Source organism: Prinia subflava, chromosome 1 (genome assembly GCF_021018805.1).
Source record: "Prinia subflava isolate CZ2003 ecotype Zambia chromosome 1, Cam_Psub_1.2, whole genome shotgun sequence".
Classification (NCBI taxonomy): domain Eukaryota; kingdom Metazoa; phylum Chordata; class Aves; order Passeriformes; family Cisticolidae; genus Prinia; species Prinia subflava.
The window spans coordinates 145983038-146003834 of NC_086247.1; the positions used below are offsets into that span (position 1 = coordinate 145983038).

At 38.7% G+C, this 20797-nt stretch overlaps 1 protein-coding gene across 5 annotated transcripts in view; it reads right to left on the reverse strand.

Moving 5' to 3' along the window:
- The window catches only part of RBM33 (RNA binding motif protein 33), a 100857-nt gene that overhangs the window by 41245 nt on the left and 38815 nt on the right, over positions 1–20797 (reverse strand). For all 5 annotated transcript variants that reach the window (XM_063415888.1, XM_063415897.1, XM_063415878.1 and 2 more), the window contains exons 10-13: positions 18655–18713; positions 2748–2907; positions 1520–1851; positions 734–976 (exon numbers count right to left, since the gene is read on the reverse strand). In XM_063415888.1, the coding sequence (XP_063271958.1) occupies positions 734–976; positions 1520–1851; positions 2748–2907; positions 18655–18713 (794 nt within the window). The remainder of the gene's footprint in view (positions 1–733; positions 977–1519; positions 1852–2747; positions 2908–18654; positions 18714–20797) is intronic.

Here is a 20797-nt window from a genome sequence, read left to right on the forward strand (position 1 = left end):
AGTGGTCTTGGCTTCACATTTTCCTGGTTTAGTTTACTTTGGGAAAACAAGCTTTGTGAAGGGGCACAATATTTTTACTATCAGGAAAAAAACCCAGGAATGAGAATGTTTTGATAACCTTTTTTTTGAATTAAAAGCAAAAATCTTAATCTCTTGTTTAACACCATACTCAGAAATTGGATTCACTGTGTGATTTCCCTTCCTAATCAAAGCAATTATGCTAAACTATAGTTACATTGTCTTGAGCACTGCTCCAGGCTGTTGTGCTACGCACCTACCAAGCAGCAGAACGTGCTGCATTGGAGGAAACTCACAAGACAGGAGAGGCATTATCTGAGCCAGAAAACTGATCAGCAGTGCTACACACCTTCAAATCAAAACAGTGCCACAGAACTGGGCTCCCACACAATCACAGACTACCAGCAGTTGTAAAGCCTTATAAAGTAAATGTATTTTTCAAAACCCCTTTATTGCTAGTTCTTGGCCAACTGCAACATCCCCTGTTGTATCCAAATCAAAAAGAACACTGAAGACCAGAGGAGAAAAGGATACACATGCTATTTTTCAATGCAGATGATAAAATGATCAAGACAGAACATGAGCAGGACATGGTAAACGTAGGGGAAAGAGCGGGAAGGGAACAAACAGAACTGAAAACCCACATTGGTGAGTTTTGAAACCTGTGCTTACACACCTGCTACTCATGCAGGACACTGATGTACGTGGTACTTACGTGTCTTGGCTTCATTGGACCCTGTCGTGGCTGACACTGCATCCTGCTGTTATTTGGCTGCTGCTGTGTGGCTTGCATGTGAGGCCTGAACTGTGGCTGGTTCATGGGCATCAAGGGCTGTGGAGGCCCTTGGAGATGATGATGCTGCTGCTGCTGCTGGTGATGGTGCTGCTGTTGCTGCTGGTGGTGGTGCTGCTGAGGCTGAGGTTGTGGCTGAGGCTGCAATGGAGGATGCATGGGACCCTTCACAGGAAAAAAAAAAAAAGAATTAGTTTCAAGGTAATAAACTCCTGAAAAACAGCTCCAGCCTCCCCAAGTCCTTAGAACTGTAAGCAGCTATGAACCAAGTTAAACTAAAATCATACAGAGGAAAAAACCAGACCAACAGAAGCTGTGTAAGGTCATTCTACACTTAAAACTGCGTATGGGAACAGTTGAAGGAAAAAAAAAAACGAATTCAAGGGTTGCTGTCCTCTACACCGTTTTCTAATGATGTTTATTTATCCCGGCCCTCTGCACATCCCCTAAGCGCTGCCCCACTTCCAGCGGGGCCGCGGAGCTGCTGCCGCGCTCCGCGCCCGGGCGGAGGCCGCTGCCGGCAGAGGGCGCTGCCGCCCCGCGCCCCGGCACCGAGCGGGGGCCCCGGCACCGAGCGGGGGCACTGAGCCGGAGACACCGGGACACCGCAGCAGACAGAAGATCCGTCACTCTCCAGGTACGGCAGCAGTGGCACTACAGGGCCATCCCGCTCGGACCCGCAATGCCCATGGGCTCCGGGCCCCGTACCTGCATGCTGGGCTGCGTGTGCGGGGACAGGAAGGGCTGTCCCGGCGCCTGCAGGAACTGCTGCCGCGGGGGGATGAAGGGCCGCGGGGCGGCGGAGCCCGGCTGGCCGAAGTGCAGGATGCCCACGGGGCCCTGGGGCTGCATGCCGGGCCGCACGGGCCGGTCCCGCGGGTACACGGGCTGCTGGCCCTGCTGGCTGAAGGCGGGCCCGGGCGGGCTGAAGGGCATCGGGCTCTGCGCAGGAACGGGGTGGGCGCTGTTCAGAAGCGGGGGAGGCGGTGGCGGCGGGGGGCTGCGCTGCTCGAACAAGGGATGGCCCGGGAACCTCGGATCTGTGGGAAGGAGAGAACTGATTCAGTGACAGCCTCCCTGGGACGCCAACACATTTTGGAAACGCGAGGCTCTAGTCTGTTTCGGAAAGCAACTTGAAATTTGCAGAATGCAAAACTGTATGGGATGTTTTAATTGTAAAGAGCTACACTCGATGTTATGTTTCTCTTGTTCCTGTCACTTGTGTATAAAAGGAATTGATCCTTGAAAGACCAGCACAACTGGTACTTTGCTGGAATCAGCAATACCTTTTGGAAATTCTACTTTAATAAAATCAAAGAAGGATTCCAGCAAGTACAGCTTAAACCACAGAATAGTTCATAATGCATTGACACCATTCACTGACCAGGTATTTAGCACATTTTTATATTGTATATTATATTATAATATACAATATATAATACTATATAAATATATATACACATTACATATATATGGTATAAATATAAACATGCACTTACAGCCTAGCAATCAAAAGAGAGGGTACCATTTTATCTAATCTTAACAAATTTCTTACACTACACATACAGTCCAAGCAGTTTAAAGAGTTCCAAGAAAAAATCCAAGTGTTTGGACTTGTTATCCAAAATATAACAAACTGCAACAACTTCACTGCAACAATCACTTAGATATTAATTATTTTTGCGTCTATATAAATACGCAGATTTGTAGCAGTTACAGGTGAAGACGTACTTAAAAAAGTAAAATCCACATCAAAAGAAGTAAAAATATCTTAGACAACCAGAATTTCTGGCATGTACCAGCCTGGCTGCATCAGATGGGATCTTCCAGCCTTCAGGTTCTTGTGAACACTTTGTGTTGTGGGACACACAGTCACAGTACAGAGTCACTTCACAAACGGTGGGTGTTAATTGTTACTGGGACAGAAAATGCTCACCTGCTATGAAGAAAGGATCTCTGTCCTGAGGAGGTGGAGGAGGGAGTGGTGGAGGAGGTGGGGGTGGCCCTCTCCACTGGTCCTGGATTGGCAGCCTCGGTGCTTGGGAGAAGTTGGTAGGAACTGGTCCAGGCGTGTGCTGCTGGAAGTCTGGAGGGCCCTATTTAATAAGGCAGAGTTAAAATTAGGGCTGCCATACAGAAATTGATGTATTGTCTGCTGTAAGTTTTTTCGCTTAAAAATACAATTGCTGTATGAATTATCTCCTATCACCTGTACAAATTGACAGCCCTTACTGAGTCATTCCTTCACAATGGAAGGTACATTAAACCCAAGTACAGTATCTTGAAATGAATTCACAATGTTTTAATAATCACTAGCACCACAGGAATGCCATTTCATCTCAAGCTTATTGAAATCCATGCAATTATTGACCTTCTTTCCCATTAATCCAAAAAAATCTGAATGTCTACTTTAGAAGACATTCCTGACATTTATCTTCATAAACCATACTATTCTTCATCATCCATTTTGCACAATGTAAGCTACAGAAGGAAGCAGCTTTACTTAAAAAAAGGGGGGGAAAGGGATAATTTTTGGCATCCAGAAAATTAAAGAAATCATCTTTCTAAGAGAATTAAGGAGAGTAACACTTCTGTCTATTCACAGTTTAGCATCTGAAGCATTGTAAGAAAGAGTACAAAATTTCCTTTCCTCCAGTAAGGCATTGGATTGTTTTCTTAATGCCTTTGCATATTGCAGGAAGCTGTATGTTAATACAAAAGCAGAATTCTGCAGACACATTTAATTGAGTTATTCACACTAGAATATTTTTTCTGTTATATCAAAAATTAACAAAACACATTGGCAACCTCTTTATACAGAGTAAGCTCTGGTTCACATAAATTATATTGTCAACCATTTCCTTATGTGACTAAATCAAGTAAGTAATGAAAATAAATTGTGAACATCCTTACTTTCCTTTTTATGAAGATACTGAAATCAGTGGTGGGATCTGTTCTGTCTACATGTGATGCTCACCTTGAAGTTTAAAACTTGTATTGCTGAAGACAAGCTTTTCAAAACAGATTCCAGACCAAAAACTCCCTGCTGGACTAAAGTATCATGATCAGGAAAGGGCCAAACAACTAAGCAGCAGTACCTTATCTTTTATCTCTTGAGTTGCCCTCACCAAGGGTTTGCACAAGTCTCACCCTATCATATTTGTACTGCATGAAGAGTGGAATTTTAGGGTAAGAATTTCTCACACAGCAACAGAGGCCCTGGAGCATACTCACTATCAAAGCAGCACAAGACAGAGCTACCTTACAGCCTTCTACCAGCACAATAAAACTGGGATTGGCAAAGCCCAAATAAGCAGATGAGAGGCACCAAGGATCAGATCCATTGTTAAATCTGTAGCCTTCCTGAAACACCTGAATGGGGATATGTGAGATACTAAGACCTCCTATTTGGGACCAAGGCTGTGACTACTTATGTCATTATACAGCCAGCCATCAACTGTAAATATATTATCATTCCTAGAGATTAAAGGGTCTATATCCCCTTGCCAGTGCTTCCAGTCAGCCAGACTCCTGTGGCTATTTCATTTAGTGAAAAGACATTATATTACACTCAAGCATGACAGTCCTGGTAACATACACACCGTGTGTAGGAGGAGCTCTACATTTCTGCAAGTGAACAGTTACAACACACAATACTCCTGCCACCTTGGAACTGACTACTGCCTTTGAATTTCAGTCTGCCTGCAAACAAGAAGGAGCTGTTTGCGATGGAAAAAAGTGACATTTATTTATTTCATAAAAACCATTTAAGGTTTAGCTGAACAAGGATGTTCAACTGCATTGCCCTTCCCTCATGGTGACAGCACTGGCTGCCTGCCAAAGACCAACTGAACACAAACCTTGAGGATCCTGACCCTTTGCTCCCAAACAAAACTCCAGCATCACTGCACATAGGGTCTGCCAAAGATACTTTCAAACTAAGGTTAGATGCATTCCCTCATCTCAGAAGCCTTGGAGATAAAAGCCTATTTCTCCAAGAATTACTCTTACAGCAATCCCAGGGAATACACAGCCCTTCCACATGCTGCAGATCCTTGAGGGAGGCACCCAGCAAACCAACTCATTTTTAGCTATTTAGTTATTATTTTACCAGTGGAAAATGAATAAGTTCAGTGCAACAGGAGCATGGGAGAAACCCAGTTCAACAGGGCAGTTGCACACAGGATGGTTTTAATCTTGCATCTGATGATTTACAGCACGTAGTCACATGCTTATCTTCCATCCTGGGACAGAACATGGTCTTGACAATCTTTTTTCCCCATTTTCAGAGAGCCTGACTTGGAAGCTCTCGAGTTCCTCCTGTTTTTCCCTAGACATGCGCCTACACTTATCTTAGTCATTTGTAAAATAGCCAGTGAAAAACAAATTACGTGGAAAGTTACTGAAACCTGGGCTAATAAATCTCAAGTGTCACATATCTGCCACCCAAGCTGAAGAACTGACAGCAGCAATGAACTGTCTGGGCCTGGTTCCAAGCATTCCAAGCACCAAATGGCAGTGCAGTGGTCATAGTCTCCTCTACCTGCTTCTTCCAAACTCCATGTATTTATTCTACCCTGGTTGAGGTAACAGATCCTTACCAGTCTCTCCCCTCACTCCCAAACTTCAGTTTTAGTGCTAGTTTGAAAGGCAACAGGCTTAGGCTACAAAATAAGCAGCCATCTCTACTTCTCAACCACATTTGTAACCTGGTCTCAAGCATCTTCCTCAGTACTGATTTCTTTCCCAATTTGCCTTTTTGTTCTCCTGGTCCTGCTCACTCCTTCAGATACATTCTCTCATCCCCATCACTGGGTTCCTAATCCCAGCATGGATCCAGCTTCCAGACTCCAAGCTGGTGGTCTTGACTTGTGGCAGCTGGTCAAGAGCTCCTACCTGTCCCACTCAGCCCCTGATTTCCTTGCCTGTACACTTACCCCAGGCCATTCCCCCTCTTTTTCCTGCCAGCGGGGCAGCAGGCACAGGTTGAAAAAAACCCAGTATGTTTATTTTAAATAAACAATTCTTTGTAGTCGCCTTCCCTCTCCTGCCAACCTGTGCCCTCATTATTATGCCCCCTTTTATCTCCTCTTTAGGCAGCCCTAAATTGCAAATGCATGGAAAGTCCTGTTGAATTTCACACAGCCCTTATGAACTGAAACATCCTCAGTGCAGCCAAACTCAATTTTCTTCCTTGGAAACTGAGTAATAATAAAATGTTTCTAAATAACTCACTGGGGCACAAGAGTATTTTTCCACCGTTTCAGTCTTGCAATGAAAGTATTTGGAAAATTTCAACCAGAAGGATTCAAAATGAGGCCAGCAACCAGCACAACATTTTGGTGTAGGTCACTGAAGTCTGTTAGTATTACACACACTGAGAGGAGATTTATATTTCCCATCACAGAGAAACAAACCTTTATGAAATAAGCTTTAGGTAAGTTTTAGAACTGAGTAATACAAAGTCATTTTAAGTCTAAGAAAGATCATACTTTGAAAAAAAATATATTATAGTTTATTTATTAAAAAAATATACACGAACCAATAACCAGCAAGACATTTTACTGTTAAAAATAGGAGCAATGCTGATCTCAAGCTCCCTGTGATCTTCTGTACCACAGGTGTCCATTCATCTTAAGAACCAAAATGTTTAGTGTCCTCTAAACACCTGCATTGATTTAACACACAGTAATAGGTATCCAACTGTTACCCAAAAGCCAGTGTCAAAAAATCCCAACAAATGCTCACTAAGAATTTTTTTCTCTAGTTAGCAGTATATGTCATATACATACATGCTGCAACACAAGTTTGGGTCAAAATAACTCAACAGTCTAAGAAAGAGCAGGAAGGAAATAGCTGAAGTTTGGAACACTTCCTATTGGCCTTTTTTCCATCTCTAGCAATTAAGAATTCTGGGTGTTTTTCCACTTTTTAAGATTCCAGATTCACTAACAAATATCTACTTATTTGACTGCTGAGCAGATTTTAACTTTATGTATATGACATTTTGAAAAACTACTAAATTATGACTGATCACATTTCTTGGCTGATAACCAAAGGCCAATCATGCAAAATTAATTGCAAAGATGTTTGTTATTTGCTGAAAAACGAATTATCAATGTTTGCTTCTAAAGAAAAAAAGGAATTAGCTTGATTCTTTTCCTTCTTACAGTCATGACAGACTGACCTCCACTTCTTTCCTAAACCAGCTTTGCTTCTACATCCCCAAAGATAAAAACTTCTGCCCTAAATAACAGTAAAACAGGAAAGGGGAAGCTTGTATTTTCATATCTCACATTACTGAGATTTTTCTTCTGAAAAAGCTTCCAAGGTAATTCCAATAGGAATTCAATTGTGTGATAGATTCATATCCCACACTACATGTGAAACTAAAACTCTAATGTTCTACTACTTCCAGATGCACATGAACATTTTTTAAAAAAGAAAATATGTAAGCTATGATGGGCATTTTTCTAAATTATGAGATTTCTGTCAATTATTCTTAAATAATATTACTATTTTTTCCAATAACTCAGTAAAAAACAACAGTATTACTAATTCAACTTTTACTTATGTCAAATTCTAATTGTCCTAAAACCAGTACAAAGTAATACAGCAGCTCTCCATTGCTTAAAGCTTTTGAGGGTGGGCTTGTTTTTTTTACTACAATTTTAGTAGTGGATTATTTTACCATTAATGCTAAACTCTACATTCAGCAAGTATTTGTAGCTAATAACCCCCAAATGTCCTCTGGTATTTGGTAGAAAAGACCACTCAGAGCTATTTAACTTCAAAAATTAATGAAGAGCAGGTGCAAAAGCCAGGTTTCATAATGGTCTATTTTTGATAAAATAAGCATACTGTAACATAGATGCATAATAAATCTTTATATGCACAGTAGTTACTCTCATTTTTCATGGTTTTGCTATCCGGATAGTTTCAAATTACACCAAACTATTCAGTACACCCATCAGCTAAGAGTCCCTGCAAAAAACATTTTAACTCTTACTTCACCGTTATTAAATCTTTCAGGGAACTTCCTCAGTGTTCAGAACACTTATTTTCAAGCTAACAGATTCCAACCTAACAAAAGAAAACTGCAAATTCTTATGGTCAGCCATGGCTCCAAGGTTCTACATCTTGGTCCAACACTGGAGTCAACTCTAACCCTGAGGGAAAGGACAAAAATTCATGTGCTTTCCCAGTGAGATCCCACAAGGTTGGTTCACATTCCTACAGAAATTATTACCATGACAGCTACCAAATGTCCATAAGAACGGCCTAGCAGACGTCTGTATCTTTTCCTGTTTTTAAAGAAAGCTCTGAACTCCGTAATTAATCTACCCTCATGCAATTTTATTTTGAAAATTCAAGAAAAAATGGTGACGCATAAGAATTCAAGACCTGAAGTCTAGAAGGAAATTACATTGGAAATAGGATTCTTTGTGGATTTCTTAAGAGAACACAATCACAGACATTTCAGAAATACTTCAAAGGAGAAGATAACACCACAATGAAGTGCTACTGACAGGTATTTTGTCTAAAATCTTTGATTTTGTGATGTTTCCTCTTACCAAAAAATATACTCACTCTTCCTCCCACACACACCGTAATTTACTGCACTTCAGACTGACATTTTTATACAATTCTGAATAACTGCAAGTTGTACAATTTCCCCTTTTACTAATTTCAATTATTTGGTTTAGCTAAGGCATAACCTACACCTTATCAATCAGGTTTGGAAAAAAAAAGGCAATGCAAACTTGTGTCTACAATTCATTAGAGTTGTGAATAGCTCATTGAACATGACTTTCACACACTTGTGCAATCCCACCTTCTGAAAGAACACGAGATAAGGTTACTTTAATCCTTTCAAATAACTGCACTATTTTGCCTTCCTTTTATCCCTTTAAATATCCTTCCTAGTTAAGAAATTAACATTTTCTCTCATACAATTCTTACACAAATTGTACTTTTACTTTTCTGCATCTCTTGTTAATTACATGATGTTATCTCCAATAATCTATTCATGAAGCACAGATAACTTTGGTTACCAATAAAAGGGAAAACTTAGCATAAATTGCTTAGCACAAAGTTAATCTTATAAAGGATGGAATAAAGAGGATCTAACAGCTATTATATTATTTATCAGCTTCTCTAAAAGGGTCACTCCACTTTTTTCATGAGACTAATTAAATACCTTAACAATGTCATTGAAACTTCATGAATCTTTCAATAAAATACACCCTTCCTGTACAACATGTTTTCATTTATTAATCTCACTTAAAATGCAAAGAGCTAGGAGAACCCCATTGACAGTTAAGCAGGGCCACTCAGTTAATTCTTCTTATATGGTTTAAATGCAAAGAATAATGACCACTATAACCTATGACAATTAAAACTATAGCCATCTGTCACAAGATGTTAATCCTCTTATTTCAGCAGCCCCCAGACTTTTCGAAAAGCTTTCCTAAACTGCCTACCTTCTGTGCAAGGAACTGACTTTTCATCCTCTGGTGCAGGAAACCCTGCTCATATATCTTGGATATGGTTCAAAAATTTACAAGTAGAAATATGTATCCATATCTTTCACATAATATGGGTCTTCAAGTTTCACTGTATTTTCTTTCAGTTTGCACAGCATACAGAAAGGAATGACTCATGGAAATTTTGTATTATAAAATTAATTTTTGATACTTTTTAAATACAGTTTCAGTGATTCAGTATTGTTCCTCTGACATTTATGACAATCACATAAGTCCATCAAGGTGAACTAAAACCTAGCAAGCACCATGGTTTTCTCAAAAGATTTAGGATAAGAACACCTAATACAAAAGGTACACCTTGAATTAATGTCAATCATGGACAAAAAAAGTTCAGAATGCCCATAAAAGTCCAGACAACTGTTTTATGTTACCCATTTATGAGTCTTTTCAAAGTTTCTGGAATACATTTTCTGAGGGGAAAACATACAGAGATAGCCAAGCACTGGTTCAAGTCTGTGGACTGCAGATCCTGGCACTACAGGCAGACTAGTCAGAGAGAACAGAATGATACTTTCAACTGAGCTGAAAGTGATTTTTAATATTAAAATGTACCACACAACTTGGACAAGCTCCTCTTTGATACTACACAACTCCAAGAGATGAGAGGGACTTAGACAGAAGTCCAGGTCACCTGTAAGAGAAATCACCAATGCCCTATTTCACTGTTTAGGGTCTCAAAATAGAATTCAGCCAACATGGTAAACCAGTACAAGCAAGAAAAGAAAGGCATGGAATCCCCTGTTATTTAAGCCAACTCATGATCAAATAGCTAAAATAAGTAACACAGGCAATACAGACAGAGATGGGTATTCCCAGCAGACTGACAATCCCTAATAGTTCAGGAGACTAAAGCTAAAAATCAGAACTATTATATACTAGAAGTGTCCTTTTTTCAGCAAATTTCAGAGCACCCCTGCAATACATCCAGCAGGAACAGTTCATGTTGTAAATGGAGACAAAAACATTCTCAACTTCAGTGTGTTTCTGAAGAGATGCAACAAAGCAGAGAGGCCCATAAGCAACCCTTTCTCCACAGGAGAGAGAGTCCTTAATAAAAAACACAGACATAGAATATGTACTGGTAACTAGATCCCAGCTCTAGATTTAAATTCCTAATTTAAAATGCTGATGTGCAAAAAACCCACACTCCCATCCATCTATTTTGTATGGATGAGGGAAGAGTGTCTGCAGCAGACACAGACCATACTGAGAAATAATGTGACAGACAAGCTCTTGCAACTTGCACAGACTGAAGGAAGAGTAAACCCAAACCTCTCAAACCACAAACCTAAGGGATTTCTTTAACACTACATTTTTAAACTAATTCATCTGGAGGATTCAGTTTCACTTAAGTTTGCAATCCTCTGCAGGAGTGGGGTGTAGAAGAGTGCATGATCGTTTCTGTTTGGTGCCCTAGAACTTTTACAATTAAGTACAATACAAACCAACTGGGGAAAGACTATAAGAGACATTAATGTCATCTAGAACAACAACTCTCCCTTGAAAGATGAGGATTTCATAATCATTTAGTAGAAGTAAAATCCTTCTGCATAGTTTTTGCGCTGAAAGCAAATAATTTTATGGATGTATAAAAAATTAGGAACCCCTCCTGTTGTCAGAACTACTGAGGTAAGATCTTTCCCTTGGACTTCACAGAAACTACTCCAGGGAAATATCATGGTGTTTATGTATCTTGGTGGCCTGCAAGTCACTAGAAATTAGAAACAACTTGAGGCTACAACTAAACTGGATCATGAATATCAAATTCAAGACTTCTACATTACACTCCAAGCTTGAAGTTGCAGTTACAATTTATTTAAAAACAATCTGAGAACCTCAGTGTGACCTGAGGATGATACTTCTCCCTTTAACAAAAAATGATCAGGTGGCTACAAAAAAAGCCAAGAAGCAACCAGCTTTACAGAACATAAAGTGAGATTTCTGCTAACCTGGACTTTGAAAGGGACCTGATTAATTAGTAATCCAATTACTGGATTGACAATTTTTAGTTCTGTTAGGAAACCTCATTTTTGAGGTGTTCTGCACCTCTGACCTTACAAACACATTGATGTGAGAACTTTATACACTCAGAGTTCCCAGTATGCCTGCAGGTACTATTTATGCATTGGGTAAGAAAGCTTGAACATTTAATCATTTTTGGGTATCCTACAGTCAACCATAATATCTCTCTGAATTGCCTTATTTTAACAGTAGTGACTTACTGCTTTATAATAAAATGAAGCATTTTCACTTTCACATTCTAAAGAATTAGCAAGAACTGAAGGCACAGAAGGTGAACCAATACCAGTTTACAGATTTACTTTTTTTGTATTGTGATGACACAAATGTACGGAGTTATCTTTTAAAAGGCCATTTTCTCATCTCAGTGAAATAACATAACTATACTATCATCTAATACTCTCTATCTCTAGTATTATGATAGATATTTTAGTCCTCTATTCAGTGTTAAAGCTCTAGATTATTCTTACTGTATTGTACTCAGTGCACTGTATATTTTAATTTGATTTCTTTACAAGTCTTGATTTCTGCAAAGTAACTCTAACAGTGCTTCATTAATGGCAAAACAGCATATGCATAATACTTTTCCCCTCTTTGCACTGATAAAAATTTGTGCTTTGCTTACAGTGTTTTTTTTAAGCTTCACAGAAAAAGTTCATAGAAATATACAAAAACCAAAGTACAACCTATATATCTAGATAAACAAAAACCTTTTTACTGTGAGGGTGCCTGAGCACTTGCACCGTCCTTGGAGATGCTCAGAAACCATCCACATGTGGTCCTGGGCAAGTGGCTTCAGGTGGCCCTGCCTGAGCAGAGGGATGGACCAGGTGACCTCCAGAGGTCCCTGCCAACCTCAGCCGTTCTGTGATTCTGTGTTTAGCAGGTACTAAAGCTGAGACTGAAGAAAATCTACCACCACTAACACAGGGGAAAAAGATCTATAATACTGGTTTTCCTTGACTGTGCTAAACAGCAATCACCTAACAAAGATAAATGACAGTAACTATAAAATATAAATGCACAAGTTTTCTGCTCCATTTTACTGTCTACAGTATGCACACTGAAGCCAACATGACAAGTTAAAGGGTTACTGCATTTAGAAACCAGCTATTTCTCTCTTATTTAATAGCTGTTACCATCATGTTTAGCTGCTGCTGCTCCTCCTGCAGATGGGAATTCACTGATATGATTAAATTTGATGGTATGATAATGTATGGTAATCGTGATTAATCAGAAGCCCACTAGCAAATGGAGGATGTTGGGTATTATGTCACCTGCATTTTAAACTGCATTCCCTCTATGGCAGCCTGACAATACTTGACAGCTGGAGCGATCTCATGCTGCATTTACTTGCTACTACTTATAGATCTGATAAGAGAAAGTGCCCATCATTCCTTCACTATCTTAAGTGCTGTAATTACAGAGCTTTGCAGTCAAGTTGTGAAAACAGTACCTGTTAAAAACCAAAGCCTTTTGCTAGCTGCTGAACAAGTTCTGTCTCACATCTGCAAAGGCTATAATCTGAAAGAAATGTAATTTGATGCAGCAGTCTCATTCAAACATGATTTGCATGAAATGCTGTGTAAAGCAGTATCCAAGAAATGTCAATCAACACCACCTGATACCATGTATTCTGTTAAATGAAAACAAACCACTTTCTACACTACCTGTGATCTGCCACTACACAGTGATAGAGGGAAAATTTCATTTACTGTTACTCATTACAGTGAAGCCATAGCTAAAGCAAAATAATTGTGAGGAAGTAAGAGAATCATTTTCACAAGTGGCTTTTTATTTCCAATAAGTTTGTCTCCTACATATGTACTGTACTGTTGCAAACATGTACAGGTTACTAAATATCAGTTTAAAATGGCTGCCTGTGGTCAGATTTAGGACTGTTTATAATTTGTCCTTACTATGAGTACTGCAGAATATGAGTTCACACTAGTAACAATTGCTAAAAACCCCTTACATGTAGTAAGTCATGATTGAATTTGAAACCATGGGGAAAAATTTTCCTTCCTATTTGCATTTCCCACAACACACAGCAAGCACTTTTGCAAGGAGTTTTGTTTTCAAAAGCACTGCAAATTTCTGCCTCTACATCCTGTAAGAGGTGGTGCAGCCACAGACCCAGGTCCACTGTAATACCATTAAGCCAACCAATACCATTTGATAAAATGATGGTGGGGTGTTCCATGTCAGTCCAAGAACCTGGGAAAAAATAAGTAAGCTGTGTTGTAATGTACCTTTTATAATTAGTTTCTGTAGCACTAATATATCAGTTTTTTAAAAGAAATGTTTCAAGCAATTGACCATGAACGACAGCAACTTCTGTTTTGAGCAATGACTGGTCAATTGTTTAAAAATCTCTCATAGATCACATCATAAATAAGTGTTTAAAAACAATGTCTGGAACACAAACAACACTTGAAAGCTCAGAAATCAAATTACTCTTTCCAGAAATGGTGGAAAAAATGAATCAAAACTAATCAACTGCCTTTCACAGCATCCATTTGAGACACCACCTAAAGTGCTGGAGATCAAGTGGAAGCACATGGAATGAGAACATGAAAGTTTACTCAGGTTTTTGCTGTTTAAGAAAAAAATAAATGTATTCTTTGAGATAAAGATTATTAAAAAATATGTTTGAAGTTCAAAAAATAAATAATATCAAAACCCCCTGGGAATAAAAAAGACATACAACACAGGCTATTCACAAGGGCCTGAGGATAAGTCACCCTAATAAAGTCTTAAAAATACTAAATAAAATATAATTTAAGTTTTACAATTCAGCTTCTTCAGACACAAATCCAATAGTTATCTGAAAGACACACACCCAGTGCACTACAGGTACACTATCAAAAGAGAAAATCTTTGTGCATTAAAAAATAGCAAAGATTTCCTGGCACAAATTAGTAAGCTAGACACTGGTCCCACTTCAGACTGCTCCCAGCTTCAGCTCTGAAACTCAAGTGGACCAAAGCTGACCAAACGTGTCTGTGGGCTGGGCAAGGTGACAGCTTAGGGACAACAGCTAAATGAGAACTTCTCCCAGGTTTCTGGAAGTTTTCCTGGCCAAAGGCATACAGCTGCATTAACAGGCTCTGCTCTCTCTGCAGCAGCTTTGGAGGAGGATTCAGGCACAGACAGAGGTGGAATGGCCTCAGACCTGAGGAATCCCTCTCTTCTGCCCTTAGCAGTGGAAGGCAGGTTCTCCCCAGCTTCCTCCTCTCTCCAAATGCCCCACACTCCAGCCACAAATCTGGGTGCTAGAGATACCTCACAACCTCTGGCTGAAGAACACTGACACCTTCTCTCTGCCCTGTTCCATCCCAAAGTGGGCATGACAACACTTCTTTCACTTCTGTATGTCCATAAAATACTGCACACCTGTGTCATGTAGCAGCATTACTTTGGTGTTCATAAGTTAAATAAATGATGTTTGCTGCCACAAGCTTCTGTAAATTTTTCTTCAGGCAAACACTGAAGTATTTCAGACAGGGAATGTGCTGGTGGACTCAGATAAGCTGATGGTCCAAATTTTTTCATCCCTTAACTTCCAGCTTCACACTCACTAAAATCCTCTGGCCTCCATAATAGTTAGCAGCAACCTTTATATAAGATAAAGTGTTTAAAAATACTTCTTTCATTTTCTACTTAATCTCCTCTTCTCTTGTTTTACCCCATCTTTCTTCACAGAGCACAGAAATTGAAAGATAAATTAGCCCAAATAAAGAACACTGGATAAAGGACAGGAATCACAGTGGTTCGTCTTGTGTAATATAAAACCCTCCAGCTCCTTTCCCTGCAGTGGGGCATCCACGAGAATCAGTAAATTGGTCAGAAAAGACACAAAAAGTTCAGAAGACCCATATGAGCAGTCTGTGAATAAAGTGTTCTGTGACCTTCCTTTAAATGGATCAGTTCCCAAAGCAGACCATTGCTTGTGAAACACCAACTGTGGCACTGGGACAAGAACTCTGGAAAAGGCCTCTTATCCACTCTAAAGCAACAGCAGATGATAAAGCCAGACCTCCAGAAGGACTCTGCCAAAGAGGTTATTTAATCTATTCTTTAAACTGTTTAAAGAAAACATGCACTTGGCACTTGCACAGGTCCAGGTTAATTCAAACCAGGCTTGAAGACTGGATTACTATGAACTACTGCCACAAGTACTGTGCAATTCAGACAAACACAATTCACATCCTTAACTCCCAGATCCCACAAGTTCACCATCCTTCTCTGCTGTGACACACCTCAGATCCACCATTTATTCAGTTTTATCAGTTGCATATAGCTCTCAAACACCATTCACACCAAGTCACCTCGAATGCTTACAGAGTAACAGATAAGACAACTCAATTGCTTGATTCAAGATTATTGTAAGTGTTAAAATAACTCTGTGTAGGCAACACAGACTCATTCCCTTGCATCTTCTCCAGTATTGCCTCTCCAAATATTCCAGAGGAATATTGAAGTCTTAAGAAGGAAATAATTGAACAATGAACTCTACCCAGAAATACTAAAATTGAGATTCAAGGTTAAGGGAATTTAATCAGCCCCCATTTGAAGCAGGTTCAGTCCTGATCAACACTAGTCTGACACAGCACTACATTATTTCCTACAATTTAGGTCTCACACCATATGTTAACACGCTCATTACAACTTTGTTCAACCCTTCAATTACATCCTTCTGCAGAAGGTTGTTAAGAATTAACCATTACATGGTTACAAGTCATTTCTCAGCCCAAATTAGCAACACCTGGTTTCCAATAGATTTATGACTGGCAATTGATTAGCTCTGATTGAAGTTCTTCCCATTTTTGGAGCACACAGGCTCTCTGCACTGAGAGGTTTCTCTCCTAGATAAGATAGAAACTGAGAGACAATTTTTTCCTTCAGTTATGGAATTGCTCACTTCTGGTCTCTTCTTGCAAGAATTTAATTACTTTTCATGTTTCCACCTCTGCCACGTTCAACCAAAAGAATCATCCAGTTCAAAGTTCAAGGGGAAACCAGAGTGCAAATATTTAATTCTAATCCCACTATCTTTTAGAAGCAAAGCAATCAGAAAAAAAAGTTAACTATTATCATTTGATTATGCAGTCGTAAAAACAAGAGCAAATTCAAGTTATTACATATCCAGAGATTCTTTATACAATGAGGAAAAGGCTGAATGAACTGTGTGTAGTCTGAAGTAAGTCTTTGATCTTTTTCAAATGGCTTGTCAAAATTGTCTAACCATTGCTGCATTGCTTTAAGTCAACATTTATACATAAACAAGTGAATTATAATAGCACAAAGGCATCTGACATGTAACAGCAAAAAAGGTAGTTCTGCAAGATAAAACGTTAGTCAGAGAGTAAATTTGTCTTCAGCTCAAGAGCTAACATACTACATTTAATAAAACAAACATGAGATATGTACACAGTGACACTTAATTCCTAATCCTAATATGACTGATAACCTATGCAAAATTTATAAAGTACTTCATAAGGGAAGTCCACTTTATAACTCAGTGAGCCATGGAAAGATGAAGCAACTTTCTCAGGGTCATGCAGCACGTTACTGCTGAAGGAGAAGAAAACAGTCAGGGCAACCAAATGACAGTGCCAGATCCTCCTACTTCACTCAGTACTCCTCCTCCTTATGAAAATTTAATTATACTGACTCTTTTCTGGTGCACTGCTTATATAAATAAAAAGACAGCAAGCAGTCAAGTTTTTCCTGCAGGCTAAAGGAGCAAGAGTCCTACCAAAAATGTCCTGTTTACTTTATTCCCTTTTAAAAACTGCTGCACATAGAATATGTGCAGCAAACATAGAATAGTTTGGTTTGCTGTACTTCTCAACTTGCAACCCCAAAAGTGAACAGAACTGAAATCTAATTTCACTCTCAAGTTTAGAAAAAAATTCATTTCCAATTTTTCTACACTGATGTAAACACACTTCAAAGATGCCAATTACATTGTCTTTCCAGATATTCCTTATCCTCTAATTTCTTTTCCATCCCAAGTTGTGTTTACTGGCAAATCAACTTAGTATCAAAGAAAAACAAACACAAGACACTTGTTCTCATAAGAAATAACAAATCTACTTTCAAAATGTAAATAAGGTCTCCCCATAATACTAAAGTATGTTTCCTCTGAAAACCACAATATTTTAATAAAAAAAGCTCAAAAGTGTTTTATTGAAGATAAAATGTAACATGAATTTACTTAATGAAACTGTGGGTTTACAGCTTAATTTTTAAAGACTTCACACAAGTCATGCAGCAATGTAAAGGCTGTTTCTCTGCAAAACAGAGACATCACAATTCCTCAGCTACATGTCTTGTATGAAAAGTATTCTGCATTAAAAACAACCAGGTCTGCACTGGGCAATCAAAAGTCACAGCAGGTTTGTGAAATCTCCTTCTTTCCAGCACATCTGATCTCTATGCCAGTGATTTACTCTGTGATACTACACAGATGCTCAGACATCTATTTTCCTCCTTCAACACTCCACACATCAACAAAGGATATTTCTTGTGTCTTTTATATATTTGGGAACATAATATTTTGGTGTTTATTTGAAAATACTTCAGCTAATATTGCAACCTAGGTCTCTTGCTTATTTTGATATTCTGCTAACCATTTCAACTAGAAACTTAGTATAACAAAACTGAAATGATGAGAAAAGTTCTAGAAGCATACATTCTTTCCATTCATAGAGTTAAAAAAATTATGAAGTGAAATTAGCCTAGTGAAGCAGGTAACCGTCTTGTTTGTTTTCAAAATTAGAATTATAAAAGAAAGCAAGGTCATGCAATGCCAGTTCTATTTTTTATATAAAAAACATGAGGACATTGAAATACCTTTAGTAATAATTAAAATGATTGCTGCATTTTACAGTAAATATATATTACTGCTTTTTAAGCTTAAGGATTATTTCAAATAGCCTTTTATTATATCAAATAAAATAAGGATTCTATTTGTACAGAAAGAGTCGAGTAATAAAATGAAGCCCATATTCCTCAAGACAAGATGCATTCATGCCTTTCCCACTGGAGAGACTGGTTCAACAATTTTACAGTTAAACGGAATTAATTCTACTCTCAAAAATCCATTGACCTTAAGCTTTTAACAAACATTTTCAACTGCAGAGTGTATTGTCAATATTTACAAATCCTTAAAATTATATTTCACTAGAACAGCTTTTATTTGCTATATTAATATTTCCTTGCAAATGTATGCTTATCCATATCAGAGAAGAAGAAACAGCTGCTACTCACAGGAAATCTCTGGGGTCCCACAGCAGGTCTTGGCTGGGCAGGAACTGGCAGCAAGGGCACTGAAACAAGAAGCACCTTTTAACACCATTTGTTTTACCTAACAGTTGTTGTAGCTATTTCCAAAAGCAATTGCAATAAAAAGCCATGATAAAAATCTGCTACTTTTACTCTCACATGTCACAGTTCCTACAATTAACTTTGAGCAACTGTTCCCTCCCCTGCAACATGCAACAGGGCAATTAGGATTCTCCTAGTTAATTTACATAATTTAGTTCTGCATTTTCCAGAATTAAATTGCTCCTTGTTGCAGGAAGGCAAACTAGAACAGTTATTCAGCCAAAGACATCTCTTAGACAAAGCTAGCAGAGACACTAACAATAATTTCATGTTTCAGATAGAAGGATACATGATTAATTTGCCTTCTCAACTTCACGCCACTCAACATTTGCTAGGCATCTCCCAGCCTCACCACCAAGCTACCACAAGAAGCAGGGACATGAGACACTGACTGGTAAAAATCACTGCTCACGAGGGTAAAATGAGGCAGGAAGCTGCAATTAACAGCACACAAAAACCATTTAGTCTGGCCTTGCCACCACATTGGTGTGAGCCACTGTTATCACAGAACTGCTGATCTCAGATGAAAGACTGTGATTGCATAGGGACACCAAGAAGAATTAGGAGACCTTTTCCTGAAAAAATGACCTCTAAAACTAGTACTTCAGGGGGATTACTGTGCATGATTTGTCCTTACAACTGCACTTGGAAATGCTAGTCAAAAAAAAAAGGCAACTTCCCAAAACATTCACTTAATGTTATGGCAAAATGCACAAAATGCTAAGCTGGATCACCTTGGGAAGTGAACCTATATTTGAATCTCAAATACAAAGTGTAATGACAGCTTTCCCATTTTCCAGAGTACTTTTATTTCCTCTCACAGTTGTGTAAGTGGTGAAAAATACAAACATTTCCATGTTAAACAAAAAGCCTAGAGAAGTTACATAAAGCATTCCAAACCACACAAATATGTTTGCTCATTTACTAAAAGCTTTTAGTAAGATTCTTCTCCAGTTTGTTTTTAGCACTTATGAAACTGATAGGGAAACATTTTCCAGGCAGGGTTAAACACTCACTTTGCAGACAGCTACCGTGTTACACTTCAGAGCAGGAAAGATATTAAGAAATGCTGCTCCTCTGAGAGAGAAGTTGGGAGCATTTCTCATCACAGAAGTTTGCTAAGATGCCTCAAAAATCCCTTTTCCCTTGGTAACCAAGGCACAAGAACTAATGCATTAGTGGTTTTTTCTCAGTTCATGTCCATGTCTGGCTTCTGTCCACTTTCGTTAAGTACTTGTGGTTTGCTGGTTCAGAGACTGATGGGGTAAACTAATTGCAGCAGTCTTTCAGCACAGGAGGACTGTGTGCAAGCCTTGTATCACATTACACCAGAAAATGACTGCAATAGTTTCATCCTGCCTTCTAATGAACATCTGTCGGTATCAAACAGCCACGGCCACAGGGAAAAAATGGATAGGATGCTCTTGACAGACCTAGTCCTAAAATAGTTCAGATATTACAGGTCAGAGAGGCACTGAGAAAAATAGCATGAGGTGGGAAACGTAGAGAATGTCAACTGAACAGAGCACTAGAGTCTATTTCAGTATCCTGCCTCCAGCAGTAGCATATAAATTCATATATTTATATATTTTAAACAAATTAATTTAATACTCATGAAAGATAGTAGTTCAAACTTTGTGCCCTTTCAATCCTTGGACACTTGCTTAAGCAGCAAAGAAGTCTCAAGCCCTCATTTTCTTGATGTCAAATATTCCATAGGTGTGAAAAGTATGTTTCAAAAATAATACACAGCATGTTGTAAGACACTATTTTAAGAAGATTAAATTGCTTCTTGCTATAAATTCCAACACTAGAGTTGAAAAGATCAAGAAGGAATTCTCACACTGATTATTCAGGAGAATTACAATGTGATTTTTCCCCAGACACTAAACAGTTTTCAAAAGGTAAATGGCATACTGAGCTGCCATAAATGCTCATTAGTTCATGTCAATTTTGGCAGTGCCACAGTATCCCTGAAATATTACTTGTGGTATAAACATAGTAGAAGAAAAAATGCAACACCTAT